This window comes from Odocoileus virginianus, chromosome 30 (assembly GCF_023699985.2).
Source record: "Odocoileus virginianus isolate 20LAN1187 ecotype Illinois chromosome 30, Ovbor_1.2, whole genome shotgun sequence".
Taxonomy (NCBI): Eukaryota; Metazoa; Chordata; class Mammalia; order Artiodactyla; family Cervidae; genus Odocoileus; species Odocoileus virginianus.
The window spans coordinates 5,308,901-5,328,316 of NC_069703.1; the positions used below are offsets into that span (position 1 = coordinate 5,308,901).

General features: G+C 40.5%; 1 protein-coding gene across 5 annotated transcripts in view; it reads right to left on the bottom strand.

Annotated features, from left to right (window-relative positions):
- HECW2 (HECT, C2 and WW domain containing E3 ubiquitin protein ligase 2) overlaps positions 1-19,416 on the bottom strand; it is a 420,734-nt gene that overhangs the window by 153,404 nt on the left and 247,914 nt on the right. For all 5 annotated transcript variants that reach the window (XM_070458479.1, XM_070458478.1, XM_070458476.1 and 2 more), the window contains one exon: positions 5,789-5,896. In XM_070458479.1, the coding sequence (XP_070314580.1) occupies positions 5,789-5,896 (108 nt within the window). The remainder of the gene's footprint in view (positions 1-5,788; positions 5,897-19,416) is intronic.

Consider the following 19,416-nt stretch of genomic DNA (forward strand, 5'->3'; position numbering starts at 1 on the left):
TTACCACTAGTGCCATCATCTAGGAAGCCCAACATCACCCCTACCTGCCTCAAACTCTGGAGAGGGAAATACACACATATCTATGTATACATATTTTATGTGGTTCCTTTGGATTATAAAAAGCAAAAATATTTTCTTCCCCCAAATCGCGTCATTAAACATGTTGTCTCAGAGACAGTAAGGCAGGATAAGACTGAGGCCTCCCACTTTAACCCATAAGGACCTGCAGTCAGGGGGGCCAGCTCTCACCTCAGAGGAAAGTGGCATCTTCTTCTCTCTCAACGTCCCCTCTGAACAGCTGAAGCCAGTCATGGATCATGGGAACATATTTTGGCCCCTTTTAAAAATCTTCTGAACATGTTTATTTGTAAAGTTATGAAAATAAGGTTTAGCAACCTCTAAGTGCTGATAAGACAAAGAAGCCCTCTTATTTTCAAAATTTTAATTTACCAGCTTCCATAAATACAAATGAAGATGTCCCTCAGAGCAAGGACATCTCAACTACACGTCCACCACAGATGGAAGGGTGATCACTGTCCGAACACGACACTACGTACTTGTTGGGAGTGACTGGGAAAGTAGAAAGAACTTAAACCTGTTCCCAAGTAAAGGAGTTTCTGTAATCGTGTCATGATGACATTGCATTTTAAAGCAATCATTCTACCATTTGTTTAAAGAAAGAATATACTCTTGAGTTTATATATAAATGAAGCATTTTTAGATCAGATAAAACTGGTAAAAGTGGTTGTCTTTGGGAAGGGGAAATTGGTGACTGGGGCATGAAGTTGGGGAGCTATTACTTTCATTTTTTGTATCTATACTCTTTTCATCTGTTATCTGTTCAAAATTTATTTTTAAAAGAAATCTCAACTCAGCTACATTAACTCTAGGCATTAGTATAAGATTCCATTTCAAGCTCTCTTTGAAAAAAAGGTTATACAGGCCACTTTCTACAAGAAATGATTTTGCTTCAAAGACTAGGATCTTTGAAACATCATCTACCACATTAAATATCTTCAAGATTCCCTTAGGCAGTAATTAATAGCTTGCTCCTTTTTAGAAAACCTGGGGAAAAAAATAGAAAACCTGATTTCTCTCAAGTTTTAGAAGTTGACTGTTTTGAACCATAAATGTCCTCATTTAGCCATTTCTATCTCATTAAAATAGAATAATTTTTAAAAATCAAGCTAATTGCAATAAATTAGAAAAAAATTTTAACCACTGCCTTTGTGCTTTTAATAAATTCTTAATGTTATGATTCCTATTGATAGGCTCTTTTATTCAGAGGTCACAAGTTGAAAAAGAGTACACACATTCCAATTCTCATGCTTTTGATGAAATTCACCGTTAGTTCCAGTGCCATGCTCACTTGGTTATATATTACCGCATCATCGTCTCTTTAATGAGAGCAAATGCAGCCAGAAGGCTTCCTTTGTGGCTCAGCAGTAGAGTTACAGGTGTGGAAGATGTTCTGGAGAAGGAAATGAAAACCCACTCCACTACTCCTGCCTGGGAAATCCTGTGGACAGAGGAGCCTGGCAGGTTACAGTCCATGGGGTCACAGAACAGTCAGACTGGACTTAGACTGAGCAACAGCATGCAGCCTGGAAGAACCAGGGCCTTCCCTGCTTAAGCTCAGAAAAACAACCTTGAATATCAAAGACAGACTGCATCAGTGAAACGTGGCCCATCCTAACAGGACGAGAGGGGTCACTGGAGCCAAAACGTAAAGCATGCTCATAGAGCGTGAAAAGAGCCAAGTCTCTCCAAGGGGCAGAAAGGCCCTTCTGATGGTGGCCGAAAAGGGCTGAGCAATGGAGAAAGCTGGAGCAGGGGCTCTGACAACTCCCTTTTCCCCCCACCCATTAAAAAGTCACCCACAAAGGTTCTGTTTCAAACCTGAGTGCCAATCAGAGGTGAGGCTGTCACTGACACAAGCCACATGCACCGATAATGCACAGCTTCCTAATCCTATCTACTTCCCAGGGCTGAGACAGATAAGATATGTGAAAACACTAGGTAACTTACACAAATAGCAATGTTCTGTTATCACCATTAAGGATCACAAAGCAGTTCAGTGCAGTACACAGCAATGAAGCTGCGGTTTCTAAACTCATACTGATCCAGGATTTAGTGAGTTCTTGAATGGTGCCTGGCACAAGGTTGGACTTAACCAAATACTTCATGATGGCTGGGGACAAACATGAACAAATAAATGGAAGGGATGAAGGAAGGACAAAAAGCAGGTCTCAATGAATAAATGACCAAAGTCCATGAAAGACTACATAGAATAAAATAGATGTTCTAACATGCCAAGACAATTTTTGAAACCTCTTAGATGTCAAAACTCAAGAATATACATTGCACAGATGATCCATTCATTTTCCATGAGCATAACCTCATTTGAGGAATTTTGACAGTCTTGTGACAAGTGAGTGCACATGAAGCTGATCCTCCTCTCCAACGTCTAGGAAGGGCATTTACCTAAAATTAAACCTGTCTTTTCTATACATCTGAGTCTCTTTTTCTGTTTTGCATATAGAACAGACTTGTGGACTCTGGGAGAAGGCGAGGGTGGGATGTTTCAAGAGAACAGCATTGAAACATGCATATTATCTAGGGTGAAACAGATCACCAGCCCAGGGTGGGTGCATGAGACAAGTGCTCGGGCCTGGTGCACTGGGAAGACCCAGAGGGATCGGGTGGAGAGGGAGGTGGGAGGGGGGACCGGGATGGGGAATACATGTAAATCCATGGCTAATTCATTTCAGTGTATGACAAAAACTACTGTAATGATGTAAAGTAATTAGCCTCCAACTAATAAAAATAAATGGGAAAAAAAAAAAAAAAAACCCTGTCTTTGTCCTTCAAATTCATCCCAGTGGGCCCTGTAATAATATAAGTCTGGGTCACCTGCCTCCTCTGGAGGTTTATCCAGATAAACAAAAGCCATCTTTACTTTCAGAAACAGCCTAAATAGTGCTCAAATTCAGGTTTGCCCACAAACTTAAGTCAGTTTTCAGAGAATTTTACTTTACTTGGACTTCTGATTAGCTTAAGATAAACGTTCTTTCTGAAGATGAAAGCAAAAGTTTTTAACGTCATAAATTTTCAAGATCAAAGGCTGAAAACATAGATGTGGTTAACCCATTCCCCAATCCCAGTTTTTTTTAGGTTTCACACCATTATCTCCAGAATCAAGCAAAAAACTTCATTATGCTGGGAAGTCCCCTTAGATCTGCTCTAGCCAGACATGGAATTAAAAAAAAAAAAATGATGTCTAAAAGACACTTCTAAGCACTGATATAAATACCACCTGAGGTTTTTACACTGAATGGATTTCAAAGGGATAGAAACGTGTCCTGGGGAGACCCCATTCTGATGAATGAAGATAAGTTTATTCTAAAGCCAAATCTTTCTGTACTTCCTATTCACTTTCACTTTAACTTATACAGCTTTACTCAGTCCTTAAAAAGGTATTACTGAATATTTCCAGTTTCACAATCATGCTGCACAATACCCTCACTGTGTGAAGAATTAAGGTGGAAATGCTAAAGTAGAGGAGAAAACCAAAAGCATTCCCAATTCCTAACTTCAACGTCAAGCCCGCTTTTGCTAAACATTAACAGTGAGATGTAAAGAAATATATTTGTCAAGACAGAGATGCTCACTATATTCTAATCAGCCAGGACATTACAAATCTTTAATTCACACTTCATGGAGAAAGAAAGAAATCAATCATGGCAAGTGGGATACTCTGTAAATGGTTTTTTTAAATTCATAATGTTCCAAATTACAGCAGCATGTGGTACTGACCTCACCCAGGTGTTCACTGAGCCCCATAACATGAATCTGCACACTCCATCAAAAGGCAATCATTCCTAGAAGTCTTCAGCAGTTTAGAGCAAACAGGAAGGTTTTACCTGAAGTTCAACTGGCAATATTTCTCAGCTGGATCAACCTCTTAAACCCACGGATCTTTTCAAAGGAGTAATCACATTGAAAGTAAACCCAACTACTTCCCATTCCATTTTTTACCAGGTTCTTTTGTCACTTATGCTTCTCATTACTTAGACACAGCAGCTAGACCCAGTGTTGGAAAGTAAAGATGAGAAACAGGAAATAAAAACAAATCGCCCATAATCTCACCTCCCGGATACAACCGTTGTTCACATTTTGGCGAATCTCCGAGACTTTTTTGTACATGTGTATTAGCTAGGAGAGGATGAGATGGTTGGATGGCATCACCAATGCAATGGACATGAGTTTGAGTAGGCTCCGGGAGTTGGTGATGGACAAGGAAGCCTGGCATGCTGCAGTCCATGGAGTTGCAAAGAGTCGGACACGACTGAGCAACTGAACTAATGCTTTATATATCTGCTTCCCGCTCCCCTCACTTACTGTTACATGATGAGCATTTTCTCTTAACAACCACATTACACGTAAGGTTTAAAGACAAACCAGAAATTGAACTCTGAAAAAAAAGACACTCCTTATAGGGCACAAGTAGGATTAGAGAAAGGTACGAAAGGCTACCCTGCCAGTAAAATGGTCAAATTATCTGATGTCTTTAACGGCAATTCAAAAATAATAGCTGCTAATATTTTAAATGACTTTTTATATTAGAGAAGTTTTACATGCTTCAAAAAAGATATGCTTACAGCAGGTTTCCATTTTTAATCAAACTGAGATCCAACTAGTCCATCCTAAAGGAAATCAGTCCTGAATAATCATTGAAAGGACTGATGCTGAAGCTGAAAATCCAATACTTTGGCCACCTGATGCAAAGAACTGACTCACTTCAAAAGACCCTGATGCTGGGAAAGATTGAAGGCAGGAGGAGAAGGGGACGACAGAGGATGGGATGGTTGGACGGCATCACTGACTCTATGGACATGATGAGTGTGAGTAAGCTCTGGGAGTTGGTGATGGACAGGGAAGCCTGGAGTGCTGCAGTCCATGGGGTCACAGAGTCAGACATGACTGAGTGACTTAACTGAACTGAGCTACCATCCTTAAGTATCAGTATCTCTGGTACCAGTATATTCTCTCTCTTTCTTATACTAAATTCCTTGCATACAGAAAACTTGATTCTTACTATGGAGTTAAACAGCTCAGAAACATTTTAAAGAGCTCAGTTTTTTCTATATTGCAGAAAAATTAATTCTGTAAATGTAGAAGCTAACCTGGACAGACCAGTAAATCATTTATATGTATACATGTGTGTGTATACATATATATATATATAAAAAGCTATATAGAAGTACTGCATAGGCATGTGTGTTTATAAATAAATATAACATCAAATCAACTGGGTGATGGTTATTTGCAGCCAATCTCTGATCCGTAGTAAATGACCTCTATGGTAAAGTGCCCCAGATTATGTCATCTACACTTGGAGAGACCAAGACTCAAACGCGAAACGTATTCTTCTGCTGGGAAAAATAATAGTGGAGTGTCCCAGAAGCAAAAAATGTTTAAATTATCTGAAATCTTGAACTATTCTTTCTGCCCTTTGAAATTAATACAGTATTAATATACCATACATTCATCAGATATATGTTATACACACACACCTAGAGACATACATACACTTTTTTCAAACCATACTAACATTCTCTAATGAATATTTCCCAAAATAATATATTTTACAGTTTAGGGTGACATGGCATACATTTATAAATAAGAATCAAAATCTTTTACAATAAAATTCATAAAAGACTTCATAGATTTTTGCATATTTCTACAATGTTCAAATACAAACTTAGGTTGACACTTAGGTACTTACGTTCCATGAAATAGGGCCCAGGCTCAATTCTCCATACAATTTGTCCTTTTTGTGTTCCAGTCACACCCCTGTTTTTAGAATCCCAGAAGTTGGCTGGAGAATTCTCATCTGGAAAACCCAAATAAACACTTTTTAAGTTTATAATTATAACCTTATTGTCTTTCCTTAGCTCAAAGCCATAGTATGAGTTCTAAAATAAATGGAAAAAAATAAAGGGGGAAATATTAATGAACATTATTGTTAATGACAGTTGGTTATTTAAAATGGCAGAGTACAAGGACATGAGCTCATCTTCTCCTGTGAGAACTCCAAAATTACAACTCACTGCTGAACAATCGTCAACAGGACAATGTTGGATCCCAACAAAAAAATATACCCACATCCAAGGGCAAAGGAGAAGCCCAAGCAAAATGGTAGGAGGGGTGAAACTGCATTTAAAATCAACCCCATACCCAACAGAAATGCTCAGAGAGCTCAAACTAAAATCTTGTGCACATCAGGAGACTCCACAGAGACTGAGTCAGACCTGCCTTTGAGGTTGAGGGTCTGAGTGTCTCCTGTGGAGTTATGGGTCAGCAGTGCCTTACAGGGGACTGGAATGCAAAAGTAGGAAGTCAAGAGATACCTGGAGTAACAGGCAAATCTGGCCTTGGAGTACAGAATGAAGCAGAGCAAAGGCTAACAGAGTTTTGCCAAGAGAAGGCACTGGTCTTAACAAACACCCTCTTCCAATAACACAAGAGAAGACTCTACACATTGACATTACCAGATGGTCAATACCAAAATCAGATTGATTATATCTTTTGCAGGCAAAGATAGAGAAGCTATACAGTCAGCAAAAACAAGTCCGGGAGCTGACTGTGGCTCAGATCATGAACTCCTTATTGCCAAATTCAAACTTAAATTGAAGAAAGTAGGGAAAACCACTAGACCATTCAGGTATGACCTAAATCAAATCCCTTACAACTTGACAGTGGAAATTACTAACAGATTCAAGGGATTAGATCCGACAGACAGAGCGCCTGAAGAACTATGGATGGAGGTTCATGACACTGTACAGGAGACAGTGATCAAGACCATCCCCAAGAAAAAGAAATGCAAAAAAGCAAAATGGTTGTCTGAGGAGGCCTTACAAAGACCTGAGAAAATAAGAGAAGCTAAAGGCAAAGAAGAAAAGGAAAGATATACCCATGTGAATGCAATTCCAAAGAATAGCAACGAGAGATAAGAAAACCTTCCTCAGGGATCAATGCAAATAAACAGAGGAAAACAATAGAATGGGAAAGACTAGAGATCTCTTCAAGAAAATTAGAGATACCAACAGAACATTCCATGCAAAGATGGGCACAATAAAGGACAGAAATGGTATGGACCTAACAGAAGCAGAAGATGTTAAAAAGAGGTGGCAAGAATACACAGAAGAACTGTACAAAAAGGATCCTCATGACCCAGGCATGTGGGAATGCAAAGTCAAATGGGCCTTAGGAAGCATCACTACGAACAAAGCTAGTGCAGATGATGAAATTTCAGTTGAGTTATTTCAAATCTTCAAAGATGATGCTGTGAAAGTGCTGCAGTCAACATGCCAGCAAATTTGGAAAATTCAGCAGTGGCCACAAGACTGGAAAAGGTCAGTTTTCATTCCAATCCCAAAGAAATGCGAGGCCAAAGAATGTTCAAACTACCGCACAACTGCACTCATCTCACACGCTAGCAAAGGAATGCTCAAAATCCTCCAAGTCAGGCTTCAACAGTATGTGAACCCTGAACTTCCAGATATTCAAGCTGGATTTAGAAAAAGCAGAGGAAGCACAGATCAAATTGGCAATATCCACTGGATCATCAAAAAAAGCAAGAGAGTTCCAGAAAAATATCTACTTTTGCTTTATTGACTATGCCAAAGCCTGTGACTGTGAGGATCAGAACAAACTGTGGAAAATTCTTCAAGAGATGGGAATACCAGACCACCTGACCTGCCTCCTGAGAAATCTGTATGCAGGTCAAGAAGCAACAGTTAGAACTGGACATGGAACAACAGACTGGTTCCAAATCAGGAAAAGGGGTATGTTAAGGCTGTGTATTGTCACCCTGCTTATTTAACTTATATGCAGAGTACATCATGTGATATGCCAGGCTGGATGAGGAACAAGCTGGAATCAAGATTGCCGGGGGAAATATCAGTAACCTCAGATATGCAGATGACACCACCCTTATGGCAGAAAGTGAAGAAGAACAAAAGAGCCTCTTGATGAAAGTGAAAGAGGATAGTGAAAAAGCCGGTTTAAAACTCAACATTCAGAAAACTAAGATCATGGCATCTGTTCCCATCACTTCATGGCAAATAGATGGGGAAACAATGGAAACAGTGAGAGACTTTATTTTCTTGGGTTCCAAAATCACTGGCAGTGGTGACTGCAGTCATGAAATTAAAAGACGCTTGTTCCTTGGAAGAAAAGCTATGACCAACCTAGACAGCATATTAAAAAGCAGAGACATTACTTTGCCAACAAAGGTGCATCTGGTCAAAGCTATGGTTTTTCCAGTAGTCATGTATGGATGAGAGTTGGACTATAAAGAAAGCCAAGTGCCCAGGAATTGATGCTTTTGAACTGTGGTGTTGGAGAAGACTCCTGACAGTCCCTTGGACAGCAAGGAGATCCAACCAGTCCATCCTAAAGGAAATAAATCCTGAATATTCATTGGAAGGACTGATGCTGAAGCTGAAATTCCAATACTTTGGCCACCTGATGTGAAGAGCTGACTCATTGGAAAGGACCCTAATGCTGGGAAAGATTGAAAGCAGGAGGAGAAGGGGACAACAAAGAATGAGATGGTTGGATAGCATTCACCGACTCGATGGACATGAGTTTGAGAAAGCTCCAGGAGTTGGTGATGGCAGAGAAGCCTGGCATGCTTCAGTCCATGGGGTCACAAAGAGTAGGACACGACTGAGTGACTGAACTGAACTGATTGTTAATGAGTTACTTAATGACTTGCATTTACAAGGAGAACTAGAGAGGAGAGTGGGCAGGTAGAAAGAAAATGGCATGTCTGGGCTTAGCCAGGTTGGTCACTAAACTGCCAAAAGACAAAACTGCAAAGGATAAAGAGTATGACTGTTCATCAACCAGCAATGAGATGACACATAAAAAGAGAGTGGGTGAGCTCCTGTCTATAAAATCCTTTATAAAAAAAAAAAGATGAAGAGCTAAGCTGATAGAATATAAGAGAATCAAGATGGGGTTATGAGAGGGGATATTAATCTAGGAAACTGAGTCAAGACACAGCACAGGTTTGCCATGGACAGTGTTCAGGAAATACCAAGCGAGTCAGCGCGTTGGCTAAGATAATTGTACCCAACGGTCAACAGTGGGTTACCTTGACACCACATAAGAGAAGGAAAGAGGAAGAAGGATAGAAAGGACAGATCCAAAGAACAGGCCTGAAAGCAGCATCCTGTCTAAGCTCTCTGACCTCAGGGCACTGAGAAAGTGGTCATATTTGTAGGACACACTGGGGTACATGAAGGAGACAGTGACCACGTAAGCTGACAAGTGCTCTGGCTGCCCCGGGCTCGGCCCCACCCTGAAGGCAGAAGGGATTCATGTTCTTTAACTTGCTCACACTACACTAGTCTGAAGCTCAGTTCTAAGGTCCTGGAATAGGAAGTGAAACCAAGGATGTGACAAAGGGACCATCCAGAGTTTTACAGGTACACAAGTGTGTGTGCTCTAGAGACCCTGGCTCTTAAAGTCAGATGCACCTCATTTTCATCCCCAAGCCTCTTTCCTAGGAGGGAAGCTTAGGCATACACTTTAACTGAGAGCTGGAATTAAGTAGACAGGGTGAAGTCAGTGAACCGCTAAAACAGCAACGGTAGAGAACAGGTTCAAAGTCCAAGGGAGAAGTCCTGAGAATAAAAACCTCAATTCTTAAGAGCATAAAAGAAACAGAAAGTGGCCCACGTGAGGGGCCGGATGATCCAGCTCCGAGGGATTCCCGTCTGTGGCTTCCCTCGGGGCCCACTGGCTTTTTGACATTGAGAAGTCCAAGTGGTCTAGGAGGAGTGGTCCTTTCTGCTGTCTGTGATCAACACAGCATAAGTCAAAGATGCTTTATAGTGAAAGGCCAAGAAGCAGGGTCACCTCCTCTCAGAAACACAACACCAGCCAATCCACTCCATTCCATCACAGAAACACAACCCCAGTGATATACAGAAGGCCCTCCAGGATCACCTAAAACTGGATTTGAAAGACGGCATGTGGCTCCTTGGGGCAGATGCTGCTCACTGCCTCTCCCCTGAGCCTCTTGCTTGTCATCTGAACCCCAATTCTGTCCAAGGTAACAATGTGCCCAGTTGAAATAGTTACCCTTAAATGCAGCTAAGGATGTCACGTGGCCAGGGCATGTGGGTTGAATTCTACTGGGTGGGACTTCTGGGGGAGCTATTATTTTTAAGACTGATAAAAGGACATTCAATAATCTTTTTGCTCTCCCCCCCACCTCCTCTCTCCTTAGATGAGAGCCACAAGCTAAGGATGACAGAGAAAGAAGCTAGAAACATCCATGATGATCATTTGAACCCTAAATGGCCCTCAGACTTCTTGCTATTGAGGCAAAAATAAGTTCCTACTTATATAAGCCCCTGTGGTTGGGTTTCTGTTACTTGTGGGTGAACACAATTCCTAACAGACACAATTACCATCCTAAAAGTCATTCAGTGATTTAGACCCAAGAGGCCTGACTTGAACCAGAATCACTGACTGCATCACTTCTCCAGTTTAGACAAAGGTAGCTTCTTCTTCTCTAAAACATACTTTAATGGGCAAAGCTGCTTGCATAGGAATGGAGACGCTCACGTTTTCACAAACAGATGTATTGTACTAGCTGTTGGTCACGTGGAAGGCTACAGGAAGCTGGACCCTGCGGGGCACAGAACACAGGCACGGGAAGCAGAAGGTGTCCGTCCAGCTGTTCTAAACGCCAGACAGCTGAGCACGTGAGGAGGCTTCTGAAGATACTGCGGAGCCAGTTTCCTCCTGAGACCTCAGGAAAGACAGGCAGTAACAAATCTCATTTTAGGATCCCAATGATAAAATGCAACATTCACAAAATCATACTTCTTAAAGTGTGACCTCACCATAAGAGGGTTGGCACTTCTACTATTACTAAACTTTTTCTCCCCAAGCCATCAGTTAAGCCAAATCAAGTACACACTTCTGACCCATCAACCCCTGGGAGATGGAGCGCTGAGGAGCAGAGACAGGGGAGGGCGGAGGTAATGCGACGAGAATTGTCATACGAGGACTTAGCCCCACACAGAAGTGGTTCCTGGGGCTCCACACAACCCTCTACATGTGCCCCGGAGGAGAATTGTGTCAGAGAACCAGTGCCAGCCCTCCTGTTCCAAGAAGAGCCACCAGCAACTTTTTCTTTGCCTATTATATTCACTTTGAGGTAGAAATACTGCACTGCGTGAATATCCTCCCTGGGTCTCAGAAGTCAGAAATAAGGGAGAACGAGTTATGGGTGCTTCCTCCTCAGACCCTCTACCAAGAAACAGACCTAGAGTAGCGTGTTCAAATCACCTACCAGCTCATGGGGTTAGCATAAACCATATATCTCTGACTTTAGCTCCTATCATTGGTTTATAGGCAATGTGGACAACTCCATTTGGTTACATTTATGATATTTAAAGAAATAAAGGCTATTCTCTGGAAGGAAAATGTTGAAAATGTACTGTGATCATTCAGACTCATAAGGAGCTCAAATGTCCCATATATGATGAGAAATGAATCAGAATTAGGATGAAAAGGCCCAGAGCAGATGCCTGATGGGTCTGCTCTTTTTTTTTTTTTTTTTAAGCAAAATGTCACGGTGAGAAACAATCCTGTAAACCTTCCTGGGGAAGGTCTTGTTCCCCGCCATGCATAGTGTCTGTCATGGAGAAGTCACCCAAGTTGGTTAATATTCTGGCTATTCTACATGGAAATTTTTCTCTGATGAGATAATATCTCTGATACTTCATTATCCCTGACAGATAGTAGCACTCTCGGCATTGAGTGACAGCTACTCTTAACTGAGATATAAAATTCCTAGAAATAAACCAGCGTAGGGTCACAGTATTTTACAGTGGTGTTCACAGCCTCCACGGCTCCAGCTCCCACTGCACAAACCAGCAGAGCTCTGGGCAGCCTTGGCGGCACCATTCTAAAACTAAATAGAATGACTCATCCTTTGTCTTTCTCTCAAGAAGACTGATTTTAATCTGTCCTTCAGACTAAAACTCTTTAAAGTAGGTAAACACCTTCAATTAGGTTGCAATCCGTTCTCATCGAGCCAAAGAACACCTTCTGAGTGACTTGTGTTTCTCTGCTCAGATCTACTTTTCATGGATATTTGAGGACAGAATATTTCTTCCCAGATTGTGTAACTTGTTTTTCTTTACCCTCATTTAACATCTATTTTAGGCAATTCAATCTTTCTTAAATGCTCCTACTCCAAAGAAGAAAAATAATTGAGTATAAAATACTATACCAAAGAAAGGGTTCTGAATTCCCTAGATGTATCATATAGACATAAAATATGCATCTATTTCTTCCATTAATTGAACAAAGCTTCTGATAGATCAAATAAATGTCATTGCTCTTTAAAGTCAATTATCAATTATTCTGTTTATACTTGGCCACTTCCCTTCCTCATTTCTCTTAAGAACTGTGCAGATCTGAGGATATCTGTCCTCATATCCTCTAATTTCTACCCTCTGACTTAGAGCAAGGTGCCGTGCACTCTGTGACATCCAGAACATGGACAATAGGAGGCCCCATCTCCCTGGTTTCTCCATCTCCCTACTGCCATCTTTTCTGTATCCATGTCTATTTCTTGCCTTCTTGCCCAGAGTTCTAGGCAATAATGTGGTGCCCTTGACTCAAACACTCCTATCAGCACCTTCTCTCACTTTGACCATTAGATTCTTCCTCCCAACCTAGAAACATACCAGCTTCCATGAGGTATATTCTCCTGCTTTTGCTCCTGGACCACTGCCTTCCCTTGCCCCTTTTCTCATTCACATTCTTATTTGCCTTCCGACCAAGATTAAAGTGTCTGTTACAGTTACAATGGAGTTTATAATCTCGGAGTGTATATTCTAGATATTTAGGTAACTTTCTAGCTGGAATATAATCATAAAAACATTGGAGATGTTTAATGCATGTGCCTAAATATCTTCTATAAATGTAATTTTGTTTGGCAGAGTTTATATAAAGCTTGTCCACTCATGTCTCTTACATATTCTTTGTTTTCTTATAAATCTAGTTGGCAGTACATTTTCTCTAAATATAAAGGCGTAGCGCACACCCCCAAAGCCCTAAAACCCTTCTAATAAAACTCATACCTGTTTGTGAATATTGTGGGATCATAATCAAGAAAACTCTTGAAAATCTTTACTCTTGCCTTATTTTAGCAATCCATGATACTTTCCCAAACTGATTTCATTTAGTGCTTTTTAAAATTACAGTTAGCCCTTCAACAAAAGCAGGGGTTAGGCAAACTGCCCCTCTCTGCAGTCAAAAATCAACCTATAGTCAGCCCTCTGCATTCAATGGGTTCCTCCTTATCCACAGGTAGTTTCACATCCACAGATTCAACCAACCGTGGATCATGTGGAGCTACAGTATTTATACTGAAAAAACTGAGTATTAGTAGACCTGAGTAATTCAAACCCATGTTGTTCAAAGATCAGCTGTACTCTTTAGGGCTACTCCAGTTAATTTTGTTTTTAATATGAGAACTACCTATGTTAAATCTGCTTCTCCAAGGGAAAAACAAAGTATTTGGACCCAGGAATAAAGGAGCAGGTGTATAAGATTACACCACACAAAACTAACTCTCTTTTTTATTAACTATAGAGTACAATAGCTCAGAGAACTTTCTCAGATTTGGTTAATTAGATGAGAAACAGTCTCTCTCCCTTAAGGAAAACCAAGTGTCTTAAACAAAATCTCTGTATAAGCTGATTTACCAACATCTCCTACACATTTGCTTCCCAAGTAGCTCAGTGGTAAAGAATCCACCTGCCAATGCAGGAGCCACGGGAGACGTGGGTTCAACCCCTGGGTCGGGAAGATCCCCAGAGGAGGAAATGGTAACCCACTCCACTATTCTTGCCTGGAAAATGCCATGGACAGAGGAGGCTGGCAGGCTGCAGTCCACGGGGTCGCAAAGAGTTGGACATGACTGAGCACGCAGGCACTTTCTTCCCCTTTAGCTAACTGATCCTCCTGGTCAAGGATCGCCTGACTCCACTACTCACAATGAATACCCTGGGATTCTGCAAAACACAGATTTCTAGTTAGTAGGTTTGAGTCAGGATGCAGGAATCTGAATTTTAGCAAACACCTCATTCAGTTGATTCTGATACAGTACTACAAAAATACCTCACGTGGAAAAAACGTGTTCATATAATCTCCAGGGAAACCGAGCAATCACATCCGCCATGCACATCTCATTAATCACTTCCCTCTCATTGGTCAGTTTGTTCCTTCCTCCTTCTTTCCTTCCTTCACCTGAAAGGTTTTTATTGACCGACTACTATGAAAGTCAACACCCCATCTCCTGCCATAAGGAGATGGCAGTGTAGTGGAAAAGACTGGCATGTAAGGTACAACGCAATACTAGAACTGCTAGGATAGAGGCGTGCACACTTTATATAGTACTGAAGGAGAACCAAAGAGGAATGATCAGCATCCCCTGTGACTGTGTATAATGAATATGCTGCTGGTCTATCAAGTTTGAAACGTCTTTGGGAGATGAATATGGAGCTAAACTTTCAGAGATCTACACATTTAAGCCAGTTATTACGGTATTTCAATCCATTTCTCCTTTTCTTCCTTAGAAAGGAAGGTTAATTATATTAACTTACTATATGATTGTAAAGATTAATTTTAAAAAAGAAATTCTTCTAAAATGCCACTGAGACCTAAAATAACATAAGCATAAAGTCTTTCATGCACCAAACTCTTCCTTCCCCATAATATTTCACACAGAGAGATCAGAGTGAAAGTAATCTTTTAAAGATTAATTTTTTCTGTATGATTTTTAGATTCCAGAAAATGTCCTATGAATAGGTTTTGAAGATAATAAAAATATCTATAGGAGATATGACCAGACATATCAAACATATCCAAATATAATTTGGATTTGAAAATGTTTCTATGTCTATATTAATATTTCTAAAACCTCCATACAGTACTGGAGATAAAACAGGAACAAAAAAAGTATTCAAAGTCCTCACACTTCTATCAGCCAACCTAGGGGAATTGAAAAAAGATGAGAAATTTTGTAAGAAAGATGCCATGTGACAGACTGTGCCAGAGATGAAAAATGATGCTTACAAATTTTCTTTTGCTCTAAAGCAATTGCTCCCTATATTTTCTCATAAAATGGCATAAACATCTAAATTGATTTAAAATTACTTTGGGATACAAATTGAATATCCACACATCCTGAGATAAGATCATAAAGGAGCCTCAATTTATTCCAGCTACACTCAGAAATTAGATGCCTCATCTAGGATTTGGGATTTAGAAAGCAATCCTAAGCTATTAATATAATTTGAATCAAAACGATCATTCTAGACCTGGGCAAACACACCTTCACAGGTGCTGCGTGACTGTTAAAACTCTGCAAATTCACCTGCAAGTGCTAGGCAAGTTATGTGAGAGGAAAACTCTGATAATGACTGAGATTTGAACTAAACTGCAGGGAAGGGGTGACTCTTTACCACTGATTGTACCAAAGAGAGCCCAATCTTATTAGTGCTGTGAGAATTCCCTAACAAACCGCCTCATGAATCGGCACACTTCACATTTGTCCCTAGATTCCCAATTCTGTACACTAACACCTTCTCTGAGTGGGGAAAAAATAAAAAAGAGTGTGCATATCAGACATATTTAGAGATTGCAGTGATGACACATGTTATCAAATGAGAATGTCCCCACTGGTGACTATGGCTTTGGAACCACCTGAATGGCATTTTTCTTATGCCAGAAAGTTTTGCTGATTATAACGTGCTGGAGATGAAAGAAAAAGACAGTGGCACATTACAGTGCAGAAAAAGCAACAGGGGCTGAGAAGATACGCTTGTAAGAGGGAAGGTCTGCCCTTGGGGATGTTTGCACTGAAGTCCGTGTCTCACTGCCTGCAAGGGAACAAGGCAGCATTTGGCATGGGATGGGGGGGTGGGTGGAGTGGGGTGCATATACTGATTCAATGCCATACACACCCTCAGTACGAGAGAGGTATGTTACTGTTGTGTCTACAGGAGGCCTCACCAGGAGTGGGAGAGCTCAACCCAAATGATGTTTCAGTAGCTCCATGCTGGGTGACGTAATTTATAACCAAGTCCTAACCAAACCCCTGAGGTCTCCTCAACATTCAGACCTCCATACATGCTGGGCAGAGGCTGGAGGCTCTGCTAAGCCACTTCCTACATAAAATACCTGACCCTACGCTAGTCAGTTAAACCCTCATTTTGACAAGGAAGGAGTGGGGGAACCACCAACAGATCAGTGAGAACTACTTGCATTCATTTCAGTAAACACCTCCCAAGTTTCAGTCAGAGAGGGTTTACAGAAGAATTCATTCTCAACACAGGCACCCCAGGTGGCGCAGCAGTTAAAGACTTGCCTGCCAATGCAGGACACACGGGAGACACAGGTTCAATCCCCGGGTGGGGAACATCCCCTGGAGAAGGACACGGCAACCCACTCCAGTATTCTTGCCTGGAGAATCCCATGGACAGGGGAGCCTGGCAGGCTACAGTCCATGGGGTCACAAAGAGTCGGACACGCATGCCTGCATGATGTTGACATGTAAAAAAGGGATCCCTATTTCCTCCAGAGTAAAATTCAAAGTCTTTACAGAGGTGAACAGTGTCCTACAGGACCTGGCAGCCCCGGTCTCCACCCCTCAAAAAATTACAGCTCTGAGTTCATGTTTCCCTATGCTGCCCCTGCCCCCAGCCTATCCTCTCCAACCACAATGGGCTCCCTGACAGGGAAGGGGGTCTGAGTACACCACGCCAAAATATGCCACTTTGGGCTGAAAGTAATTAGTTTTCTGCTCTTGCCTTTAAATCTAAAAGCAAGACCCAAATTTTCATCTGCAAAGTCTCCCTATTCCGTACTAGAAAGAGTAAAATGACTCAATCACTACTCATCAAAGGAGAAGGAACTAGCTTCAGTCTGCAGAGCAAACCTTCCCTAAAAACCCTTATCTTCCGGTAGCTCCCCCCATATATTTACCTTCCCACAATTTCCCACCCCTAGAAGCCAGCTCCCTTTGTCTGGTTACTTCTCCACAATTTACTGCCCTTTGTTAAAGTAGCATATAAGCCCAAGTCTGGTCTTCATATCCAAGAAGGCTTCATGTAAGTAGAAATAAAAATTTTAACAACTACTAAAATTTGCATATCCTTTTCCCTCTTAATCTGTCTTCTGTCAGTCTAATTTGCAGGCCTGGTAGCCAAACCTAAGAGAATAGAGGAAAGTATTTTTTCCTCCTCTACAATATCCTCAAAGTTCTGTTAAGGATTCTGCCTCAGGATCTATTTATCTGAAACTTTCCCCCCATATATCCATATGGATCAGTCCTCTCCTCAAACCATTCTTCTTTTTTAATTAATTAATTAATTTATTTTTTGCCATTTTCTTTTTTGCTTGCACATAACCATCTCAATGAAATCTACCCTGACTGCCTCTAGCATTCCTAGAGTATCTTACCCTACTCAATTTCCTTTCCAAAACCCTATCACGATCTAACACACTATATAATCTACTTATATTTGTATATTGTCTTTCTCTCCAAGAGGTAAATCCCAAGAGGTCAAGAGCTTATTGTCTATTCTGTTCACTGATTTATATTAAGTAACTGGAACAATATCTGGCACATAGTAGGTGCTCATGTTTAGTTGAATAAGAGATGTCTTCATATATTCTTTTAATTATGATGATATACCATTAAGTGAATATCAGTATTACACTGTTAAAATATACAAAGGAGGAAATAAAATTCTCACTAAGGAATGCATAAAACCTTTTTTAAAGACATCTCTGTCTTTTTCAAAATACAGAAAAACAAGGACAATAATGCTAAGTCCTATCACACTAACTTAACAAGATCAGTTTATTTAAACTCTCAATCTTTGTAACACTAATTTTGTATTAATTCAATCACACTGATACCCCTAGCTGACATTCAACTCTGTTTATATCTTACAGTCTGTCACATCAATGCACAAAAAGATGAATTAACTTTCCTCAGAACACATGATCAATCTCTCATAAAGGTCTTTGAAACATATTAAACAAGATTTTTTCCTGATGAAGACTTTCAGAGCATTTCTAAATTAAGATTTATCTTTTTCCTCAGCTGAATGTTTTCCTATAGGAAAACATTTGTATTATCAAATTTCTTGATAATACATCAAATGGAAAAATCACTAAAAGTTTACTTATATCAAATACTCTATTTGGCTATTATAAAAATTTATAATAAATATCATTGTGAAAAAAGAGTATTTGTAATAGTTTCAGTCAATTTCATGTTAGAAATATAAGCAGGAATTAGATGCTCTTTGTAAAATTTGAGACTTAAAAATGAAGTATACACTACTGTCAGTACATAATTTTCCCCAACAGTTTGCATGGCTATATTTCCTCCAGCAATTATACTTTTACAATGAGAATGTAAGCCTAAGCTCCTTTAAAGGGTCAAGCAGGTCAGCATATGGTATCTTGGTAAACACCTTGGCACAAGATCCACTTTAGGGATATTATGTAACAATGACACTGAAATACCACAATTCCCATCCTGGTACCAAAGCTGATCGGTTAAAACAAGACTTCCTATTATTAAAGAACTTTCATGAGACAAAGTAGGTAAATGATATTTTTCTAAAGGTCTATAATTTGAGGCAAGATGATGACAGGTTAACAAAAGTTAGAAGGGAGATTTTAAGGCCTAAAAACAGAAAGAAAACAATTATAGAAGTGATGGTGGAAATGAAATTCAAAATTAATTCAACACATATTTACTGAAAGAAAGCTGAGCGCTGAAGAATTGATGCTTTTGAACTGTGGTGTTGGAGAAGACTCTTGAGAGTCCCTTGGACTGCAAGGAGATCCAACCAGTCCATCCTAAAGCAGGTCAGTCCTGGGTGTTCATTGGAAGGACTGATGTTGAAACTGAAACTCCAGTACTTTGGCCACTGGATGCGGAAAGCTGACTCATTTGAAAAGATCCTGATGCTGGGAAAGATTGAGGGCTGGATGAGAAGGGGATGACAGAGGATGAGATGGTTGGAGATGGCATCACTGACTCAATGGACATGGGTTTGGGTGGCCTCTGGGAGTTGGTGATGGACAGGGAGGCCTGGCGTGCTGCGGTTCATGGGGTCGCAGAGAGTTGGACACAACTGAGCCACTGAACTGAACTGATATTTACTGAGCAAATCCTCTCTGGCAGGCCGTATTCTAAGTGACAGGGATGTGAGGGGGAATAAGAGAGTCAAAGTCCCTGTCCTTGTGGAGACTTTGGTCCAGTGGGGAAAGCGATGAATAATCACACAC